At 37.2% G+C, this 23,873-nt stretch overlaps 4 protein-coding genes across 5 annotated transcripts; 1 reads left to right on the top strand and 3 right to left on the bottom strand.

The window, feature by feature from the left end:
• Window positions 661–1,903, bottom strand: LOC105175734 (protein TIFY 5A). Its single transcript, XM_011098282.2, has 3 exons — window positions 1,616–1,903; window positions 1,446–1,530; window positions 661–1,272 (listed from the first exon to the last, which is right to left on the bottom strand). The coding sequence occupies exons 1-3, from the start codon at window positions 1,705–1,707 to the stop codon at window positions 1,027–1,029; spliced, it is 423 nt and encodes a 140-aa protein (XP_011096584.1). The 5' UTR covers window positions 1,708–1,903; the 3' UTR covers window positions 661–1,026.
• On the bottom strand, window positions 4,289–7,010 carry LOC105175733. Of its 2 annotated transcripts, XM_020698492.1 has the most exons (6): window positions 6,530–7,010; window positions 6,020–6,131; window positions 5,735–5,827; window positions 5,398–5,598; window positions 4,843–5,084; window positions 4,289–4,618 (listed from the first exon to the last, which is right to left on the bottom strand). In XM_020698492.1, the coding sequence occupies exons 1-5, from the start codon at window positions 6,832–6,834 to the stop codon at window positions 4,854–4,856; spliced, it is 942 nt and encodes a 313-aa protein (XP_020554151.1). In that variant the 5' UTR covers window positions 6,835–7,010; the 3' UTR covers window positions 4,289–4,618; window positions 4,843–4,853. The 2 variants fall into 2 exon arrangements, with proteins under 2 accessions (XP_020554151.1, XP_011096583.1); XM_011098281.2 differs by having other exon boundaries at window positions 4,289–5,084.
• On the top strand, window positions 8,894–12,709 carry LOC105175732 (pyruvate dehydrogenase E1 component subunit beta-3, chloroplastic). Its single transcript, XM_011098280.2, has 4 exons — window positions 8,894–9,320; window positions 9,849–9,952; window positions 10,091–10,134; window positions 11,488–12,709. The coding sequence occupies exons 1-4, from the start codon at window positions 9,224–9,226 to the stop codon at window positions 12,458–12,460; spliced, it is 1,218 nt and encodes a 405-aa protein (XP_011096582.1). The 5' UTR covers window positions 8,894–9,223; the 3' UTR covers window positions 12,461–12,709.
• On the bottom strand, window positions 20,866–23,082 carry LOC105175729 (probable 9-cis-epoxycarotenoid dioxygenase NCED5, chloroplastic). Its single transcript, XM_020698171.1, has one exon. It carries the CDS (start codon window positions 23,002–23,004, stop codon window positions 21,193–21,195), a length of 1,812 nt encoding a protein of 603 aa, XP_020553830.1. The 5' UTR covers window positions 23,005–23,082; the 3' UTR covers window positions 20,866–21,192.

Genomic DNA, 23,873 nt, shown 5'->3' with positions numbered 1-23,873 from the left:
TGTTTCCTATAATTAAGATTTTCACAGGCACATGTAATAACGTGCATCTCTAGATTCTCCACGACGCTTTTGGGAAAAAGAAAATGACAACCGCAAACGATAATTCTATTTAACTAACATCAACTTTTTTTTTAGGTTTAATATAATTATAAAGTGATTAAAAATTTGTTCATTTAATCCATGAAAAAATTTCACGAATTTTTTAAGAATAAGTAAAATTATAATTCAAAATCTACAAAGGCATTTTAGTTAGATTGTATTGAAAAATGGATGAAAAAGTAACGAATTTGATTGATTGTTAGATAATCATTAAATCAAGGACTCATAATTATTCCAAACTTTAGGAGAGTTTGTTCTAATCTGGGAAATTGTTCTAAATGACCCCAACTCTTTCCAAGATCACAAAATAAGATTAGATCGATGCATTTCCTATTGAGGTTGTACCAACTCGGTCTTGAGTCACTTGAATCTGCGTATGTATGCACTCATAAGATCATTTGATTATTTTTTGGATATGTGGTTCATATAAAATTGTACAACTCAAAAAATTTATAAATATTAATCTTTCATGTCTCATATACAAGTTTAAGTAACTAATACTTTGATACAACCTTTATCATCCTTCTTTTACGATCTTGCTACCTTAAATAGGGGAAGCTATAATTGAAGTGGTTCTTATATATATATATATATGATTTGGTCTTAAATTCCAGGCTTACTAAAACACAACATAATCTTCTTTTCTCTAGATTTCACAATTAATCTACACGCACATCACCTCCCACTCAAAAAGAATAAGACAAAAAGGGAATGAGAAAAGCCAAAAATAGGGATGACAACAGTAATATTCTTGTAAAACGTAGATATGAAGTAGATCAAAATGTGTTGATATATTCACCGAGCCTGACTGTAATTTACATCCCGAACTAGTAAACTAATAATTGGTAGGTAGCGCGGGCGGCCGGGGGGAGCATCTGTCCATCTATCTATCTGTCTCTCTTCAACAATGATGAGAATGATTTTGGATTAGGAGGTGCGGCTGCGGCTGTTTGTCGGGTAAGGGGATATTGCTTGTACCCTGCTTTTTCTCTTCTGGAGGAAACTCTGCAGCGATCTCTTCATTGAAAGACCACTACCACTTGTTTGTCTATTATTATGAATTGGCGAACTAATTAGCACTGGTGAAGAGGGTTGGGATCCGGATCCACCCACACTAGTCTTGCTTTTTTCATCTTCCATTTCTCGTCTTGCTAGGGATATGATGCTGCGGGCCTGCATGCACGACACATCACACAATATGTAACTAATTGATGTGTAGAAGGCAGCATGTTGCATAACTTAGGTAAAAGCAATTTCATGAATCCACTAGATTTGGCAAGAAAGAGCTGGCCATTAATTTGTTAAGATGGAAAAGCATAGAGTTAGGAGGAAGGTAATATTAATACCTGAAGTTCTGTGACGTCACAAGTAGCAACTCTTCCATTGTAGAAGATAGTAAGTTGCTGCTTCTCGTCCGGACTCATATCCAACCTGTTCAATTCAAGGAAACACTTGATCAGATCAAAACCAAATATCAAAATCGCATCATTAGAGAGAGAGAGCGCTGCATACATACATGGAGTTATATCGGGCATTCATGTAATCGGAAGAATGATAAAAGACGGAAGGGGTTACAAGGCGAAGCTCCAGATTGCAGTTTCTTTTCATTCTTTTTGTTTTATGGATATGCAGTGTCTGATGGATGGATCTGTGGGTGTGTAGAGAGAGAAAGTAGAGAGTTGATTTGAAATGAAAGGTGAGGAAGTTAATTTGAAGTATATATAAGTGATGATTTTTGGGGGTGGGGAAGTTTGAATGGGAAAACACCCGTCTTTATAGTTTGATGTAATAAAAATGTGATATAAACACGAAACCCACGCTCCCTCTCTCTCTTACCAAAAACATAAAAGGAAAACAAAGGAATTTGGGGAAGGAGGACAGGGAGAAGAAAAAAGCAGGAAAATAATGTGAAGGAAACTATTTGATCAAACACCCGTCTTTATAGTTTGATGTAATAAAAATGTGATATAAACACGAAACCCACGCTCCCTCTCTCTCTCTCTCTCTCTCTTACCAAAAACATAAAAGGAAAAGAAAGGAATTTGGGGAAGGAGGACAGGGAGAAGAAAAAAGCAGGAAAATAATGTGAAGGAAACTATTTGATCACGTGGAACATGAGTTCTGTGGACTTTACAGCCACTACTTCTACAATCAATCATAAGCATAACCAGCTTGTCTTTTTTAGCATTTCTTCTTCACCTTTACATATAATAACTACACGCGCGCATTCTATAACATGATATCTCGCCCACGCCCACCACCAGGGATGGATGCCCCAATTTCTTGCTCCTTCGCCTATTTCTTTTTATTTTCTAAGTAAATTAATATTTATAATTTTCTGAATTCAAATTTTACCAAATATATACATATGATTAATTATGTACAATTATAATAATAAAAAATTAGAATCTTTATACTATAAATATAAATTGACATGTAACAAAATAGTACGATAGTTGTTTTCTTTCTGCACCCAACCTCATTCCTTAATACTAAATATGAGCATCACTTGTTTTGGTCATCTTAAATATGTGTCTTCTATTTTATTTTATTTTAAATAACAATGATCTCCAAATCGCTGTTAACATCACAAATAAGATATTTTTATATACAAAAACACTCATAATTAGCTCTAATTATTGATATTAGTTCATGTGATGTAACAACCTCAAATTGAACTTTCGTTTTCAATGAATTGCAGCTTATTTTTGTTGGCTTGGGAGGCAATTTCGAATTTTGAAAAAAGACTATGAATTAATTTTTCAACTGTTCAAATATATAGGTATTTATAAAATACTTTTATCTTTTTTTGTTCTTCCTTTTTCTGATATGATCGAATATGTAAAAGTATCAAGACATTTAGTGGAATTCAGACCATAATTTTGTATTAATCATCAGCCTATAATTAATCTCGTCAATATTAACATTTACTACATAAACCTCATCTTGGGTAATTAATTGTATATAAATTGGGTATATGTCAAATTGCTACCGTAAATAGGTCTTATATTCTGATTTATATGTGGGTATTTACCAACGTTAACTAGTGAACTAATCATTCTTAAATTGAAGGTATTAATTTAGGGCCATTAATCATATTTATTATTATCTTACAACATTAATTTGATAAATATATTATATATCACGTCGTCGTCGTTGCGGCGGCCGTGAATAACATACTATGTTATAAAATTTTAATTGGATATATGAGAAACAAACAGTAACATTCGCCTTAAAAACATGTATGTATTCGCAAATGTTGATGAAACCACGTCACATTCAAACAAGGACTTATGGACTGAAATTCCTCAAGCATAGAGGCGTAGACGAGGCCAGACTAAGTATGGACCAGACCGGAATTAGGATATTGAAAGGAAGTGCGGGGCTGAATAATAATGTCCTGACGTCTAATTTTCTCCCATCTCCATCAACAACAATAAGCAATGGCATCGATCATGCATGTGCAGCACTTGTTTGGTTTGAATAATATTATATTTGACCTAAAAAGTAGAAATAAATTGATTTTCGTACGATACTTTTGTTGAAAATTTGACAATTTTAGGTGAGAATCGAGCCCACATGCTTGTGAGCCACGTAAAGCACCTGCATTTTTGTCACATGAGTATTTCATTTAATTTTCTTTTTAATATATGTATGAAAGCGTGGTGATACATTTGAGTTTTAATAAATCAAGAACTCGGTATGTCGGCCAATAAATTGATTTGTTTGGTTATTAGATGACCAATTTCGTTTCTTCGTTAGTTTAGTAAACCTAAATTTTCAAAAGAGTAAATAATATAAGAAAATTTACTTTGCTATCCAGCAAATGTTGTTGTTCTTCATTTTGTTTTTCTTTTTTAAAGACAAATGAGGAGATTAAACAGCCCACCACCAGAAGAGTTTATGTTCTGTCAAGGTTTGTCTGTCTGGTAGAGATCACTTTCGGCAACTGTCTGGTAGAGTTTATATTCGGTATCCTATCTGGTGGAGTTCATATTCACTGTGGTACCATAGCAGGCAAAACTTGAATGTGGATCCAAAGTTCCAGGCGTACCAATAAATAAAGCAGAGCGGAGCTGGTGAAAACTGGTTGAGCAAGTTGGCATATATATCTCCAACCAGTGCAAGAACACAGGAATCAAGACTATATAATTGAGTTGAGCAAATCCAACGACATAGATGGTCATCATTCAAGTATAAACTCAGTATTATCTGTATCCAATCAAGTATACTGAAAACTAATACAGTATGGTGAAATTATTGCGGTAGTATTGAATGATAATTAAATATAAGATCTGCTGAAATCTTCGATTTATTTCACAAATCAATGGCACAAACCAAACAAGAATTTCACAAATCAACGGCACAAACCAAACAAGAATAAAGCATATTGAGTCACTCCTGATTTGCAGGCAGAAACTTGAGGGCTTCTTCAGATCTGTGCTGCTTCGAAGATGAACCATCTCTGACCTGCCCCAACCTTCAAATGAACCACCACAAGACACGATGTGGTTGTTGTCTACAATATGAAGATGATTAGGCAATCTTGTCATTGCAATATCACCTTATAAAAGAATACCAGGCCAGGGAAGAAATGGTATCCTGTATGTGGCTAACAATCAAAGCAATCAAAACCGTGATAATGTATATTACGTGGCAAGACAGCTTGAGAATGGGTCAGAGGTTTAACATATGGATTCAGTTGAGGCTCTGACCCTGGAGTTTTACAGCAAGACAACTTACAACTAGTTAACTCAGCACCATGGCCATGTGGCATCCCTCCAAGTGAAGCAGCGCTCGCTCGACATTTTGACTGCTGAATCACATGCTCTTCCTTGTATTTGAAGGTTGTCTGCTTCATTACTTCCAAACAATGGACAACATTGAATATTTTCATCCCGCAGTAAAGCGTCTTCTCTATACTTTGGATTTTGATATCTTGGATGTTGAATAAAGGAAACATTTTTCCACCAAAGTTTGAGAGCCTAGGACAAGTGATCATGAGAAAATAATCACATAGCCAATTAACAATAGCTTGATCCTATAGGTTAACAATGAAGGAATGATGCCAAGGAAAAATATACATCATTCACACCACAGAACTCAGAGAAAAGCAGTATAGGAAACAGAAGCAGCCTTCTAAATTTCATTCCTTTTAAGCAACAAACATGTCCAATCCTGCTCTCAGAGAAATTGTAGAAGCTCCCAACCATCATATTTGCTACCCAAAAAGTGTGGCAGCACCTATATTAGCTGGCTTAATTAATGGAAAGAAAAGCCCAGATAAAGATTACTTACATGCCAATATATCCAGAATGCAACTTTATGGGGCATCAACCAGAAGAACATTGAATGATCTTCTGACGTTAAAGAGGCAAGTCTTTTGGCAGTCAATGATGCAGTGAAGTAGTTACCAAGTTGAGGGTGTTGTACTGATATTACTACATGCAGATTATCAGCAGGGTCATTTGTTTTGACGCTCCAATAGCCAAGCATATCCTGTGGTTGTTATTGGGTGACATGTGTTAGAGAGGAAATATAACTAAAGGTGAAACCCATAAGACAAGAAAAATGCATAGTAGCAGTATTGAGACAATTATTTACAAAAATACAAAAGAAATTGACAGTAACTAACCATGAAAGGGCTGACATGGAGAGGTTTAGCAACTAAATCTGAGTTTGGATTGAATAGAAATGTTACTCTTTCACCCCATGGTGTATTAGTAACCTGAAGAAAGATTAAACTTATCTTAGCAAGTAGCTACGGCGAGATAAAGGACAATCAACTCTTTCATTTCTGTATAAAGTGAAAATATATGCAGAGAAAATGCAACAACAGGTGTACTTACAGCATTCATCATCCAGTTCCAACTTTCAAGTGGTTGGAAATATACATTGAATTGACAAGTAACTAACTCACCTCAGCAATGCATTTTCTCAAAGTTCTCTTAGAGCCTTCAACATCATAACAGTAATACAAGCTCAATGGATTTTGTTCATATCCCACGCTAGGAGGTATTGTCAACAGAAAACTGGTTATTCCACACAAAATAATCAGCCTATAAAGTTGTCTCCTTTAATTTGCAAAAAGATATAGTTCGTAAGTGCTACAACCACAGTCAAAGCACCACTTCATAGTACACTAAACAATTTGGAGAGTTGACATTCAATAATAGTTCTACTACAGTACATGGCTGCTTAACACGGTAAGTTAGTCTTCATACAGTATGTGAATTAGACATGCCACTAGACTGAAACATTCCAAAACGTAAGTTTTATCCAGTCAAACAACAAAATTGGCAACAACATCACATCTTCATAAGTGTACGATAGCAGAAACTAAATTTGCAATCTAATTTCAAACAGAGGCAGTACTTAAAGCACCGAAGATGCTGAATTGGAATGGAACCGAGGGAAAGACGAAAATTACACAGGTCCATGGGTCTTGGCAACACGACGGGCATCATTGGCAGAGAGGTGGTTGGGCGGCGCGTCGGGTGCAGTGTCGAGGTCAATGAAGGCATAGCGGACGGGGTAGCGGAAGGAGTGGTGGACAGGGCGGCGGCGCTCGTGCCATACGGTGCCCTGGTAGAGAGAAACAGAGTTTCCGGGGTTCCCAGCTGCGCGTGGGGTGGCGATGCTTCGGAGAAGGCACCGGAAAGGGAGGAGGAGAGATAGGAGGAGAGAGGTGATGGCAGTGGAGAGGATAGAACAGAGAAGATAGAGCAGCTCCATGTTGACTTGGCTTGAATGACTCGCTCTTGAGGTGAAACGCTTTTTGTGGTAAAGTTATTAATCCTTTATTAAGTTAGACATGTGGTTCTGTCAAAGACACGATTTTATGCGTGTGTACTCCCTATCGAATTAGATGGCGCCCTCTTTATTAAGAATTACTACCAACAGTCAGCACACTCGACATATTTATAAAATTAAAAAAATATATCTATTGTATTTGATCATGATGATGTATCTATGCTATATATATATTTTTTTATTTTTACTTATAAATTGCGATTATTTATATCATAATATTAATTTTTTAATATTATCAATAATATTCTTATGTATTTTCAACCGTGCCTATTAAAACTCCTCTTCTCATATATATGATTTATAATATCCATCTATATTAATATGAAAAATTCACTCACGTTAATTTTTTTTGTATGATAATATCCCTAAATTAATTTTATATTATTTATTTATTAATTTTGATGCGTGCGATTTTAGCATGGGTCTAGAGTCTTCGCATCTTGATATCGGATTTGGGCTAATTGAGTGAAAGCTCTTGAGAAAGTGGACCTGCAAAGCATCACGTTAGCACTTTGATGCTTAAATTAGTCTCATATTTAAGAATAAATAAACATGAAGATAAATTGTAACGAAAAAATTGTGAGAAAAATAAGAATTTCATAAGCAAGAACACGAATTTTAGAATGACAGAGTTGCAATGAGAGAGTTTTCCGAAGGTGGAAAAAGGAAGTTGTTGAGGGGTGTTCTCCATATTTATAAAGGAGGAGTTGCTCTTCGTAGGGACTCTAGGGAGTTGCGTGCCTAGCAAGGAAAGCGGGATTTTGGTGGATAAGATTGCACCTTATTCGCTCCTTGAGCAGTAAGTCTTTGAATGAGGAAGGACTCCTCCTTTGTGAAGACTCCTGCCTCGCAAGGAGTCTAGTTTCTTAAGGGCACCTTCCTTCCCTTGAGCTGGGCTTGGAAGAGAGCAGCAAGCCTTCGTACTGGGCCTCCTTGGGCCAATCTTGATTAGGCAAGCTTCATCCTTGGAAAGACTCTGGTGTGGGGGATCTCTATTGGGCTGAGCCTAGTGGGCCTCCCTCTTGGGTCAAACCATGTCGCAAGGTGCTTCCTTTTTGGGCTAAGCCCAGCGACCTTGGGCGGGGTGACTTTCTCCTGGGTTGGGGGGGCTTGACTCGGGCTTAGCATTTCTTCTTGGGCCAATTGCTTTTGAGTCATGCTCATCATTCAGTCCCTCCACTCTAAGGAGGAAGGATGTCTCCTAGCTCCTTAAAGTAGGAGCTCTTGTATCACCTGGAAGAGGGAACCCATCTTCACTAGCCTGGCGTTTGTAAGGAAGGAGGGTGTCTCATAACTCTTCGGAAGATGGGTTAACGGGTGCCTTTTGTGCCTATTTCGAATTATAGCTCTATTTTTCTGCAAGGGAATGTTAAGTAAGAAAAGCATGTATATATTACGAATAGATATTGCATGGAGCAAAGTTATTGTACCTCCTTTGGATTCCTTTGGATATTTTGTACTTTCATCCCAGAAAGACTAGCTACCTCGCTTGCATTCCTTTGGATATCTTGTACTTTTTTTTTTAATTTTTTAATTTAAATTAAATTTGATTGAATTTGTATTAATATAATAAATACAATATACTTATCTTAAATTTCAAGCTTACTTATACACAACAAAATCTTTTTTTTAAAAAATAATTAATTATATAATAAATATATTATACTTATTCACTAATTTAGTTCCATAAAACTTGATTTTGGTAAATTTCCTACTTTCTTACGACATCGTACTGGTATTTTTTGGTTTAGGGGTATCATAGTGCCTTTGTAGGGTTTTCTTTGAATAAAAGATGAAATAATATGCGTTTTAGCTGGCCCAAATATATAAGAGAGGAACTAGGCTTGTTGGCCCACAATTGAAGTCCATTATTAACTCTCATCACTAAGAAGGCATCACCTGGGCAAAAATTTATTGGCAACGGTAACTTTATGACCATCTTGCCATTTCGGCTACGCGTCCAACTATAATGGGCTGTCAAGAAATACAGGTCCATTACACCGTAAGTAGGCTGTTTGGCGACATGATCGAAGTGTAAAACCATACAACAGTGAGAAACTTGTGGTTCTGCTCTCATACTCTTGTCACTTCTCGTCTGCTTTTCTCTTTCCGGCTTAACCAAATCGCCGTAAACGACCGGCATCTCCATTCCCACCATCTTCTCTCTCTCAATTATTCTTCTTAATCTCTCTCGCAAGTTTGTGTATAAACTTGCTCTGTTTTGTAATCTTGACTGGTGTTTTCTTTTGGTCGTAAAAGTAAGGAGTTCTGAATCTTCTTTTCTTTCGTGGAATCTTGAGACTGTTTCTGAATGGCGTCTGCGTTTATGCAAGGAGTTGGAGCCACGACGGCTCTCTCGTCGGCTAATTACAAGAATTCTTGCTTCGCTTCTCCCAGATCGCTCCCAGGTTCTTGCTATTCTTGATTCGGTTTTCTTTAAAATCGAGTTTAATCGGTTCTTTAAATCTTGATGTTTTTCTATAGATTCTTCATTTGATGTTGTTTGTTGAATTGCTTGTCTAATTATTGCCTTTCCCTTGTTCTTTTGTCGAGTTTTTGTTGAACCATCTTTCTGATATTGCTTTATCTGTTCCTGTTACTTGTTGATTCAAATACTTTGCCTTTAGTTGGAAGTGACGAGAAGATTTCGTGGTAATGTGGCACCACACACTCACACTCATAGAGGTTGGAAATGGGCTCAGAAGAATTAGATATAATGTGTCAGATTACACGCATGCCATATGTTACATTGCCTCTTTGCTTCCCAAATTTTACTCTGTGTCTTAGCATCATGTATAAAATATCCAAGTTTTTGTGCTTGAACTGATTATGGTTGAAATTTAACATTGCCCTGCGGATTTTCTCTTGTCAAGAACTTTGTATGCTTGTGATGCTAAGCATGCTTTTCTATTTTTGGATTTGCCATTTTACTTCAGAGAGGAAAGGAAGCTTCTTTGTTATTCGTTCTGATGGAAGTTTGAGCTCTGGCTTGAACCCTCGCAATAGTAGGAGAGGAACATTGTCTACTAATGCAGTTGCAGTAAGTTTATCCTGTCTTTTTTATGTGTGAGTTCGATGCAAATATGTTCTCGTGTAGTGTGCATTCTCATTCCAATTTATGTTCATCTCTATTTATAGTTTTTCTCATTTAATTTGTGCTATTCCTCTGTCGTTGTAGACGAAGCAAGACAATGTAACAGCTTCTACTGCATCCAAGCCCGGGTATTTCTCATTGTCTTCTCTATTTAGAACTTTTTCTGGATGCCACTATTGTCATTCACCTTCTAGTTGACATTCTAGTGGCACTTAGGAATTGATTATTCTAAATTGGGACGAGTTTTGTGTCTTTGATTATTATTTTTATCTTAAGAAGAAAAAGAAAAGCATAACACGAGTTGGATGATATTGTATGAGCTTGCCCCACAAATATAGCATACTGCATTAGTTATTGTTTGACATGCTATTATGGTAACCAATGTGGATGAGAACTCTCCATCTTACCCAATTGGGAATATTCTTAAAAGTAATTCTCTGATTTCTTCCTCATAAATTGCTGGGTGCAGAGGCAACGGAAATGGTTATCAGCACATGTTTTATGCCTCCATCTTTTACTACCTAATTCTGCTAATTCTATCTTAGTTCAGACTTTACGCAGTCTATTCAGTCTTATTAGATGAAAGCACATTCATTTCATGATACTTGTTACATGTCTAGAATCAACTTCTCTCATAGATCTGTCCACTTAGGCAATGCAGGTGATGTGTTGCACAAACCTTGATCTCTTTCTAATTCTCCATAATACATGTATATTTGAATAAGCTAAAACACACTAAAACACCTGTCCCCTAGGGGCCCTGGGGCTTGGGCTCAAGATTTCCTACGGGAGTTCGAACTTGGGTGAGTGCGTGAGTGTGTGGGGTGTGTGCATAACTTGTTGTTGTTGTTGTTGTTTTTTTTTTTAAAAGAAAAAAATGCTCCAAAGCACCTTGATTACGTCTTGCAACAAACTCATGTATAATATATAAGAAGGTCTGATTTATTAAAATCCCAGCAATTTCAATACTTGCATGCCTTATACATGTTAACGAACTTTGTTGAATTGAGTTAAGCATGACAAGATCATGTCTTATAGAAGCTTGTTGGCCCAACCACTCCCCTGTACAGGGCTTCATGGAACAGATCATTTATTGTTGGTGTTCTTCTGTAATCTATGCACATTTGGTGTACTTATGATTCTTTTTGGCTTAATCTTTTTGGTTTTTAACTGATTTAAGCTGTTGTAGTTCAATTAGAATGTCCTCTCTGGATTTGAATTATTGCCATGCCTGTCCATGATTGAGCAAGGGGCGTCCCAATATGCATGCAGAATAAAAATAGTTCTCATTAAAAACCATTGAATGATTTATGTACATGCCTATCTGCATAGATATCTCCAATTACAATTTGTCTAATGGCTTTATAATTTTTGGATAATTGATTCGGTGTTTCAATAAACTGAAGGTATTGCTTTATCATGTCTCTTTTGTTTCACTTGAGATTACGTGAACCAATTTAAAACCCTATTTCCATCCTCAGGCATGAGCTTTTGCTATTTGAAGCTCTCCGTGAAGGTTTGGAGGAAGAGATGGACAGAGATCCACGTGTCTGTGTAATGGGCGAAGATGTGGGCCATTATGGAGGTTCATACAAAGTGACCAAGGGCTTGGCCACCAAGTTCGGTGATCTCAGGGTTCTTGACACACCCATTGCTGAAAACTCCTTCACTGGCATGGCCATAGGAGCTGCCATGACCGGCCTGCGTCCCATAGTTGAGGGAATGAACATGGGTTTTCTCCTTCTGGCTTTTAATCAGATCTCGAACAACTGTGGCATGCTTCACTACACATCTGGTGGGCAGTTTAAGATACCAGTAGTCATCCGTGGACCTGGTGGAGTTGGTCGACAACTTGGAGCGGAGCACTCACAACGCCTTGAGTCGTACTTCCAGTCGATTCCTGGGATTCAAATGGTAGCTTGCTCGACCCCTTACAATGCCAAGGGGTTGATGAAGGCTGCTATAAGGAGTGAGAATCCCGTGATTCTCTTTGAGCATGTTTTACTCTACAATCTAAAAGAGAGGATTCCAGATGAAGAGTATGTATTGAATCTTGAGGAAGCTGAGATGGTCAGACCGGGTGAGCATGTTACCATTCTGACGTACTCCAGAATGAGGTATCACGTCATGCAGGCTGCAAAGACTCTGGTCAACAAAGGATACGACCCAGAAGTCATCGATATCAGATCGCTGAAGCCATTTGATCTTTACACAATTGGGAATTCAGTGAAAAAGACTCATCGTGTGCTCATTGTGGAGGAATGCATGAGAACTGGAGGTATTGGCGCCAGCTTGACGGCATCCATTAATGAAAATTTCCATGATTATTTGGATGCCCCGATTGTGTGCTTGTCGTCACAGGACGTACCAACTCCATATGCGGGAGTTCTGGAAGAATGGACAGTGGTTCAACCTGCACAGATTGTGGCTGCAGTGGAGCAGCTTTGCCAGTAGTCCCAGCGAGTTGAGTTATGTTTGGGTAAAATAGCAAACATAAGATTCTATTTAGGTATGTATTAAAATTGCAAATCAAATAATGTGGTTTGCAGCTTCATTTGGATGGTGGTATTGCCAAATTTTGTAAGAAATTTTAGGTTTGTTGAAGTTGTGGTTGCTCTGTAATTTCTTTTTCTCTTGTCATAACTGGTGTTTTCGTTTGAGACTGATGAACTAGTTGAATTGTTGGTTGTTTTTACCATGAAAGAGAGGTCAAATATACCTAACAAAAGAATAAGCGGGGCCGGTCCTTGCCGACACAGGACACTATGAAGAAGTTGTTAGAAAAGATGGAAGTTTTGGTGATGCTTACAGAAAATTAGATGAAACCAGTTGTTAGCGCTTTAAGCCCATTTTGACATGGCAATTGGACTTGCGTGTGATTTCTGTATGTACATGATTAACATTCGCTTACTTACCTTGCTGTTGATAAAATAGTCAGAGGGATTGGGTATTGTTGACAGCTCATTATTTACACATGGAAATTTGTAATTTAATTTCATTATTGAGAAATTAAAAAGGTGGTTGGAGGGCTTATAAAACATCTGATGATATGTTATAAGATATTTCAAAAAATAAAATTAGGCAAACAATAGGTATGCATTGGTCCATGGATGCTTCTTGTTTCTGGTCCATGTAAAGCAAAGTTAATATGTGTTCATAAATAACAGGCACATGAAACAATATCACACGACAGGGGGGTTTGAGCTTATATTCAATTTCCATGCACCATTAATTGTGTACATGTGTATATATATATGTTGAGCTAATTGCATTATATCTCAGCATGTATCGTGGCATTATTCTTTATATAGTTGGATGCATGTGAACATGGGCATGTTGATCATGTCGTCTCTACCTCCTCTCCTCATCTATCTATCTATCTATCTATATATATACTCATGACTCTCGCTCACCATATCATCATGCATCAGCTTTTTATTTTTGGTGTGTGGACTCCTTTGCACCACCAAATATATATATATATATATATATATTGAACAGCAAAGAATGTCTAATTAACGCTTCCGTCCCTCAAATTAATATTGTGAAAATTTTATTCTTTATATAGTTGGATGCATGTGAACATGGGCATGTTGATCATGTCGTCTCTACCTCCTCTCCTCAACTATCTATCTATCTATCTATCTATATACTCATGACTCTCGCTCACCATATCATCATGCATCAGCTTTTTATTTTTGGTGTGTGGACTCCTTTGCACCACCAAATATATATATATATATATATTGAACAGCAAAGAATGTCTAATTAACGCTTCCGTCCCTCAAATTAATATTGTGAAAATTCAATCTTAATAATAATAATAATTAGTTTGGGGCGGGTTTGTTGGTGGTGCATTTATATCCTGCATGTGGAAGATCAGCATACTACATGTGGTGCGTGACATTGCACATTATTTTCTTTCTTTTTTTTTTTTGGCTTGAGGTAAATCTATCATATAATGTATGGGTTTTGAAATTTCAACCGAAAAGGATTAATTACATGAGCCACAATTAATTTTGTGGACTACATACCACTTCATTAATTAACTGTAAATAATATAAATATTACCCAGCTAGCTAATTAAGCAGCGTAATTTGCAAATAATGAGATATTGTACATTATAATACATACATACATAGCTAGTGATAGTGATGATTCATTAATTTAAAAAAAATTGTTTGAATTTGGAGGGGTAGGTAGGGAAAAGAAGAAAAAGAAAAATTTAGTTGCGCAAGAATTTGTTTGTTGTACTGTATATGTGAAACAAAAGGGTTGTCTTTTGTTTGTGTTGTACGTAAGTACGTAGTAGGGTGCGTGCTCTTCTTGACTACTTTTTCATGCATATATAGACTAGACAGTAGTCGACAGTAGACAGCAGGCAGTCGGCCACCTTAATTATAGCTTGTTTCCTCCTCAGGCCAACAGACTTATAGCACATAGAACAAGTTTTATATACATATATCTCATCATCCCCACCCCCTCCTCACTAATCTTTCTACTATTTATTTTTTCCTTGCAAGAGATCATGTGCCCACCTGCAGCCTACAACTCACTCTCAATCTCTTGTTTTCTGGATTTTATTTTCCCAAGAATATTATATCTATATATTAATGAAGTTTGACAGAATACCGGTCTTTGGCCAGTAAAAGAAAGTGTGTATCTTTGGCAAGTAAAGTTTGGAGTCTTCCCACGTCACGGGCAACATACAAAAACTGTTTGACACTTAATTTCTTCCACATTCTTAAATTAGTAATTGCCTAATAATGACCGTATATGATAATCATATGTAATTAATTAATCTTGAATGATTATTAGGTAATTAATTGGAGTTGGGAGTGGGTGGTCCACACGTGCAGAAAGGTGGTGAATATCCACGCGATCCACATGGATATATGTATGAATAAGAGGTAGAGTAGTTGTTGTTTGGGTTAGGGTTTGGGAATTGGCACATATATATAATATATGAAACAAGGAGGTAGGGGTCGTCATGCATAACTAGAATGTGTGTCCTTGTTAGGGATTTTGCATTGGGGTGAGTTGGAAGCATTCCCACCTTCTAACTTCAAACCTTCCTTTCATTTCTTTAATCCCCAATTCCTAACTTACAACCATCCATTGTAACTGTACTCAAATACAACACACTTCCATTTCTTGTCTACTATACATGCATCTTATTTTTGTTTCTTTAATTTATATACGCATGCATGTGAGTGACACACGCTTCTTTTTATTTATTTTTTATCATTTAAAAAAAAAAAAAAAGAGATAGAAATATTTAGTCCACGCATTCTCATATCCACACATTAATAATTCATTAGGTCTATACCCTTTACCTTTCGTGCTGTTCAATATATATCCACTCGTTAATTACAAACTTATTACTATTCGGTTGTCACAGCTAATATATGTTGGTGAGGATCATCTTTCGTGAAGTTATATATATAATTTCTGAATTCTTTTTTTTTTTTTTAAAGTAAAACCGCGGGCTAAGTGGCAAGACGCCTATCCGTAAATGACTACAAAAGCGTCCATGTTGAGATGAATACAATCTCAAAAATCGAACGCCCTATATAATTTGTAAGTTCAATCACTCCATAATTCTAAATTAGGTGTATAAAATTTTGTATTGGTATCAGAAATGATCCATGTAACTTAAAAATCAGTTTAATACAATAAAAATTCATGCTAGAATTACATTAAATGTGAAGCTAAATGCATATATAATTAATGACAGTTTCATGCATCAGTACTCAACAATTTATTGCATATTAACATACATATATATATATGTGTGTGTGTGTGTGTGTGGTGAATATAAATATATATACCCACATGCACGTTAGATAGTGACTTCATGTCCAAATCATGCATGGATGTATGAAAGGTTTGTTGATCAAGGGTTGACTGCACTTTCCTTAATACATACGATCTACCCATAAATAGAGAGATGTCGGGTATATGGTTATGAGGTGGTGAGGAAGGGCAGAACGACAAAGTAACATGTAGGGTGACGGTAGAGAATCTAAATTGACCTCCGAGAAGCTGCGGGGCCAAGACCACAAAATCCTGAACATCACGAAAGGGCAACCTCGATCTCTGCTGCACGAAACCATGTCGTCTTCTGATCACCTGTACGGTACGTGGCACCAGAACCAGATGGAAGGGGCGTTGTGAATCAGATGTACGTACGTAAAAACCTTAACAACATGGATTTCATACACACATACATACATATACTTAGGTTGTAAGGTGGGAGGTAGTTATTGTGTGTGGCGAATATAATGTAATATAAGCAAATCAGCAGCTAGCTAGCTGGCCAGCCATGCATTGCAATGCAGCTCCGACTCTCCCAGAAGACAAGGTGGTGGTTAATGGTGAGGATGCATGCTGTAAAAGGTGACGACCACTCCACTCGACTCTTCTGGGTGCATCCTTTACACGTCAGTAATTCCACTTCTTTATTAATTAACTTTTCAGACATAATTTCTGGAATTTGATCAGTTTTTATATAACTAGGTACGTACTTTGGCTGGATTTCTGATATTACTTAATGGATAAGGTGCATTAATAAAGGCAGCACACTACACAAATTACTTTAATTATTAATGGTGGATCATGCATGCTTAATTAAGGAGATCGAATTTGATGACTGATAATTGATATATAATTGTGATCATGAGTACATAATTAATGATGACTTCTTTTTAATCAAAATGAGACCCTTTTTTGGTAATTAATAATTATGACTCAAACACAATATTTTACTATATATAATATCAATCACATGTATTTATTTTATAATGCTAGTTAGCTAGCTAGCTGATTGCTCTTAATTTTCCATATCGAAAGAATTTAAGCGATGATAAGGGGTCGTGGTCGTCAGCATGGCATTGGCAGCGTCAAAATATCTGATTAAGCCCGACCCAAAACTAGACCAACTAATTAAGGTGCAGCCTCCACTCTTAAAATTCATTAATATTCATATTTATATTCTTGTTCGATCTGAGAAAATAGCATATTGGGAAAAGTTTCAGTCTCAATAGATTACACGTCTTTTAAAATATTATGCATGTCTTCAATTAGATCTTTTTAATCTAAAAATTGCAACCTTTCAAAAAAAAATATCTTTCTAATCAAGTACTTCTGGAAATGGTTTCAAAATGTTTTAGAAAAAAAATATATTTTTTTCAACGAATACTTTTTTATTATCTACAACTTTCTATAATTAAGAAAATAAATAATTCTATAACTTTTAATGTTTTCAGATGATACATAGAATATATATATATATATATGTGCGCGCGCAACATCAGTTCAAACATTGAATAAATTCAAACTTGCTCAATACAGCCACGTACGACTAGCTAAGATTGCTTTGTTGTTCAAGAACAAGGGTATGCAATTAATCGTTTAGTTCCATATTATCTATATATATATATTGGATAATAACTCGAGTATCATTTCATTATGTTTGAATATCTAAGTATGTATGTATATATATATATATATATCCACCATTATTATTATTAGAAATTGGGTAGCTACGTACTCCACCCACACTAGCACAACATATATATCTCCAAAATTATATCCCAATGACTCCCTAATTCTCACTCACCATATATATATATATATATATATATCAATATTAATATAGGGGCATCAATTCGTGCTTTCCCCACCATGAAATAAAACAACAATTAAACGTATTTGGTGGCACGTAACTATACATAATTATGCTTTGACCTTGTAAAACCCATTACTTTCCTTTTTCATACAATTGCAAAATCAGATTAATCAACTAGTGGATGTTGCAGTCATCGTCTTTAGTTAATCAATTATATTGCATTTATTATATAATTAATTCAGATCCAATCAAATTCAATTTGAGTTAAAAATTTTGTAATATCTCATTGCAAGCCTTATCATTAATTCTATACAATTAGCAGAATTTAATTATTCTCTCTCTCTCTGTCTATGTATATATATATAGTATAGTAGTATTACTAGCTAATAATTATAATAGTGAACACAATAACAAAGTTAATTTGATGTATGAAGAAATATTAAAATTGAAACATACGTATAGTCCATTATTATAATGTAAGTATATAAAAAAGAAACAGAAAATGTTAATGATGGTAGTGCATGAGACTATTGTTTATGGTAATCTACGTTTGAATAGTGTGATTATGATATGTAGATAGATTAGTATTTGACCGACAACGGGGTGGCCACACTTTACACTAACCTTTTCAAGTATTTAAATTGGGTTTGGGATTTTTGAATGGGCACTACATAACTACGTACCCTCTAAAACTATACATATGGAATAAATTAAAAGGGAGTATGTGTTTTTTCAGTTAGTTTTGCTTATCCCCAACGCCCAACCAACATCTATCCAATTCAGCTCAAAAAAGTGCTATGCATGCGCCACTACCTACTCTTTCCTCATCATCTTTCTAATTATAAATTATGCCATATTTAATTAATTACTCATCATCTGTAACATGTCTTTCTAAAATGAAAATATAAATAAATATTTCCAGATGAACAATTTTTATAAATATGGACTTATTAAGTCCTTTCTTCATAGTATAATTTAAGCATCTCTTAATATAATATAAAATTAATACACAAACTATCAGATAAAAAAGAATTTAAACAACAAAACCTGGCTAAAATGAAAAAACTTCTCAGCGTGAGTTCCACTATATACATAGGAAATGCAGCAAGTGATGAGTGTGGAAGAGCACTATGTATGAAATGAATTCATGGAGTGTGACGAACAGCATGATGCACGCTTCTACTACCTCCTTCCAACACTTTTTATTATATATATATGTGATTGTATTATTAGTATGAGTTATCCGCAATTAGATGGAGATTATTAAGCCCACATAATTTGTATAAGAATAAAAGAGAGCGTTTAATTAAATAATACACAATTAAATATAATTATATATACACTACTATTCTAAATGTGGTTATCGACTTCATATGATGGATGTGTTTGTATGTATGGAGGCATATGATATATCTATATATATATATAGAGAGAGAGAGAGAGGGAGAGAGAGAGAGAGAGATGCGGGGACCTGGGCGCCGCTATGAAATTCATTCCTTGGATCTCGGCAGAGAGTAAGGTAATAAGCACAGCTGCCTCAAACATACGACGCCCACTTCTCCTACTCATACTGCACAAATCTTTATTTTATATTATTTATGATGAAATTGGAAAAGCTTCCAATTTTGTTGATGAGTGTGGGGGCCATGCATCCGCGTGCACTTCACGTGAATTTCATGTCAGGTATGAGGTTTCTTTTTTTGTTGCCTCAATTCAGTACAAACTCTCCCTCAATTTCTGGAATTTGGCCTCTACTTTGTTTTGGCTGCTTCTTACCCTCCTCCTTCTTCTACCCCCCCTCCTCCTTCTTCTACCCCCCTCTCTCTCTCTTACTCAATAATAATTAATATTATTAAGGAAATTAAGATTCCATGGGAGGATTGAGGTCCATGTCACAAGTGCTCTTTACACAAATTTCAGTTTTTGACAGCGAGTTGGAGTTGGAACAGAGAAAAAGTAAGTTGTTTTTCATGTGTTGACTGTCGCGGCCAAGACAAAACAAAACATCTTTTTATTAAAGTTATGGCTTACATTCAATCTCCGGCAAATTAAACAAAAACCAAAAACCCCAGACGATCTATATCTCTACCCAATTACCAAACCCCTGCTGCCCTTCACACTTATATCTCTATTCTTAATAAGAATAAGAATACTTTGCACCAAAACATTCCTATTCCTTCAACCCCTAATTAATAATGCTACATTATTATATATATATATATATATATTCTAATCTGTCATGTAACTTTTTTTCTTCTATGTCCAATTTTATGTTTTGTTCTTATTGATGAAAAGAAAACAACAAAATAGAAATTTCTATGGGGTCGCTGGATTTGATCCACATAAACCCATCTTTCAATTGCAAAAATACGTACAAAATCAATCTATTCACACCTTTGAAAATTAATGCATTTCGGTGAAATGTCTTTTCCTTTCTTCTGTTGTTGGACAAGAAAAGCAGCCAATGGAGAGGAGAGAATTCAACAACTCGTGCTGCCTCTCATACCTAATTAATATTTTGACATGTGAGCAAAAGTAATTTGTGTCGTGTCAAACGTTTAATCATTCAATTACTACAAGTAAATACACAATATTCCCAAACCCAAGTTCATAATTCTGTGCCTGCAATCGCCAAAAACTTCATCTTCATCACGTGGTCTAAGTCATCCGATACACATTATTTGATTCTCTAGGAAAATTGAAATCCACAATCTTTTTATTTGGAGCTTTTGCATGAAACATAGATTATACATGTCATTGACTAAAAAAAAGAGTCTAATAAAATACCATCACTAGAGTGTTAAATCTGCACCCTCTATTGATGATTCCGAATCCATAACCATTTGAAGAAACTCAACAACAAAATGACGCGACCACACCACGTTATAAAGTTTCCCCTGCCCATCGTTACTACCACTTTATGAAAAATTCCAATTCACTTGAAGAAAGCATGCGAAAAGGATGGCAAATAATTCGGACATTCCCCCCTCATTCTACCCGTCTTATTGGATTTATATAGGTGAATACTTTCTTTTCTTTACAAGGCTTGATAATGCGGTTATAATTTTATAGTCTTGGGAGAGTTTATAATGCTCCAAAGGAAATAAAAACATATGGTAAGAAACAGAAACACATGATGACTAGAGAGAGAGAGAGAGAGAGTAAAAATTGACTGCGCTGTAAGTTGTGGGGGTTGGTAAAAATTAATAAGCGTGAGAATCAAGAAGAGTAAAAAAAAATTGGGTAATTAACAAAGAGAGTGGACAAAAAGGAACAGAAACCAGCTGAGCTCCATTAGTAGCGCTGTACACCAAAAGCTACAAGCTGGGCTTCCTGAACAACACTACTGTAACCAAAAACAATAAAAACTGACTCATCACTGCTAAAATTCAAAAGCAGAGGAGACTCCGGGGACGATGCCTCTAAATCTACCCATCCCTCAGGCTTATGCCTCCTCCATTATAGAGATAGATATGCACTACTCATCTTACACCTATATATTTTTTTACACATAAATGTACAGCCCTTAATTTGTTCAAACACTGATTTCCATCCATCAGGCTTGATTTTCCAGGTCCCTTGAGCTTATGAATGTGCCATGAAATCCATATGGGACTCGCGATGGAAGTCTTACTGAAGCTTCCAACTTCAATGTCATCGAATTTACGATCTGCAACTCTGATTTCCAGGCCTTTTCGTCGTGTACAAATGACAGAATGTACCCATCATCTTCTCTCTCCGAATTTGGGTCTCTCGGCACAAAAAACGGCTCCCCGCCGTATCTCCGGTCGCCGTAGATGAATTTCTCTACTTTTCCGGTGGAGAGGTCCACTTTTGCAAACCCTGAAACTTTAGGCCATGGCTCTGCGATTGCAAGATAAGCATACCTTGTTTTCCGGCCGAGGCGGTTCCGGTTCACCATGCCGGCTTCCAAATTGATCTGTTCCGAGGATTGAATTATGGGCCGCCTCTTTGACTCGCCGGTTTTTAAATTGAGGCGGATTTCTGACAAGACGCTCTTGAACTTTTCATCGCATTCGTTGAAAATGGAGTCGGCTGGAGTCATGCATGAGCCGATCACAACAACTTCATCAGTCTCTGGCTCCTCCCAAGCGTTCCACAAGTGGAAGCAGAAAGTATCGGCGCACTCAATCCATTTAATATCTTCAGAATTTTGAGCATTCTTTGACAAGATCCCAAACCTTGATTTCTTGTTCTTGTCATATATCACGGGTGAGCCACCCTTAACCATTTCTTGAAGCTTGAACACCACTTGTTGATCAGGAATCACCACCAAGTTCTCAGTGATGGCGAAATCGTGCATCATGGTGGGTACATCTAGCGGTATCTCAACGTCAGGCGATTTCTTCCCATCCGTGGAAAATTTGAAGTACTTGAGATATGGCTTCTGAACTACATCATAGCTCAAAGCAAAAAGCTCCTTGGAAACAGGATCAATTTTCGGGTGAGCAATCATCGTGCTCCTCAATTGGTCCCCGAAATCATATCTCCCAATCGTTTCAAGATCGCCTGAGGGAGTTATCCGCACTTGATAAGGAAGATCATCTTCCGACATGGCTAAAAGTCTTTGATTGAAATATACTAGTCCGGCGTTTGCCACACCGGTTCCATGGCTGTGATCCACTAACCCGAATAACCCTCGGGCGTAAAATAGCATTAGTCGGGCTATGCCCAAATGCCCGTGGAGTTCCCCGATGGCTTTCGGGAAAACGGGCCGGCCCAAGTCACGTTCTTGGACCAGCCTTTGTGTCTCGGTGAACCGACAAGCATAGCTAGCGGAATTTCCGCCGTTGAGGGCGACGGCGTGGATCATGCCGTCGCCGTCAAAGAGGTGGTGGCCGCCGAGTGGCTCGTGTAAAGGGTTGGCGCCGTTTCTCACATAAACGCCGTTAATGCATTCTGGAATAGTGCCGGTGACGGGGAGGTTATGGCGTACGGGCTGCTCCGGCACCGGAGCAAAATTTCCGGCAATTTGGACGCGAGGGTCGGCGGTTTTGGGAAGAGGGTGTTGGCGCTCGCGTGAGACCAACGCGCTCTCCATCGCGTCGAGCGCTTGGGCAGCCGCTTTTTGTAGTAAGTTCCAGTGCGGCGGGAGCGGTGGCGCCGGCGGGTGAGCAGGGGAATCAGTTTTGGGAAGTGTGGGTGTTTGGAAGGGGCGTTTGGGCAAAGTGAGAACTGAGGGGGAGTGCAGGGCGCAGTGGATTTTAGCTCCTCTGGTAGGCTTCCTGACGGAAAAGGATTTGGAGGGAGAGCTGAGTTCAACAAGAGAAGACTTGGAAGAGAGTGGGTGAAGGAATTGGGGAGCAGCACATGAACTAGAGTTTGTTTTCGCGGGTGTGAAAGTCATTTTGGTTTGTGTAAATGTTAGAAATGGGAGAGAAGGGGGTTGAAGAGGAGAGCAGTTGTAGCTGTGGGAGAAAGGGAGAGTGGGGTTTGGGGGGGGAAAGAGGAACAGAGAATGGGGTTTAAATAGAGGATGAGAGAGACGTTTTGGTCCACCTAGATTTGGAGGGAGAGCTGAGTTCAACAAGAGAAGACTTGGAAGAGAGTGGGTGAAGGAATTGGGGAGCAGCACATGAACTAGAGTTTGTTTTCGCGGGTGTGAAAGTCATTTTGGTTTGTGTAAATGTTAGAAATGGGAGAGAAGGGGGTTGAAGAGGAGAGCAGTTGTAGCTGTGGGAGAGAGGGAGAGTGAGGTTTGGGGGGGGAAAGAGGAACAGAGAATGGGGTTTAAATAGAGGATGAGAGAGACGTTTTGGTCCACCTCAGACATGTAAGAGAAGACCACGTGGTGGATTTGTGGGAAGGGCACTTGGGAATTCACATTGGACTACCGTATCTCTATGTATGTATGCATCATATATTGGTATCACACACACATATCACATAACCCACCCATCCATCAACATATCAATATTCATTCAGACCACACCACATACATTAATAGTGGGGTTGGAGTCCTCAGGGACGTATATAATTGGAGGGATACTTTAGATTAACAACCAATAGGGATCCGAATTAGAGTTGTCAACCCCCCCAACACACGCTTATGCATATTTCAATAACCCAAGAATAGGTAAAAGATAATGAAATCACTTCCCACTTTACTCTTTGCTTACTTTTTCATATTTTAGGTTCAAAACTCTCAACAGTCAACTCACACCCTCAATTTTAGTTGATAAAAATAATGAATACACTTTATCATAGCCAAGATTA

The sequence above is a fragment of the Sesamum indicum genome, linkage group LG12 (assembly GCF_000512975.1).
Source record: "Sesamum indicum cultivar Zhongzhi No. 13 linkage group LG12, S_indicum_v1.0, whole genome shotgun sequence".
Lineage (NCBI taxonomy): Eukaryota > Viridiplantae > Streptophyta > Magnoliopsida > Lamiales > Pedaliaceae > Sesamum > Sesamum indicum.
Note: the sequence above shows the minus strand (reverse complement) of the source record. Positions and strands in the feature narration are given on the sequence as shown.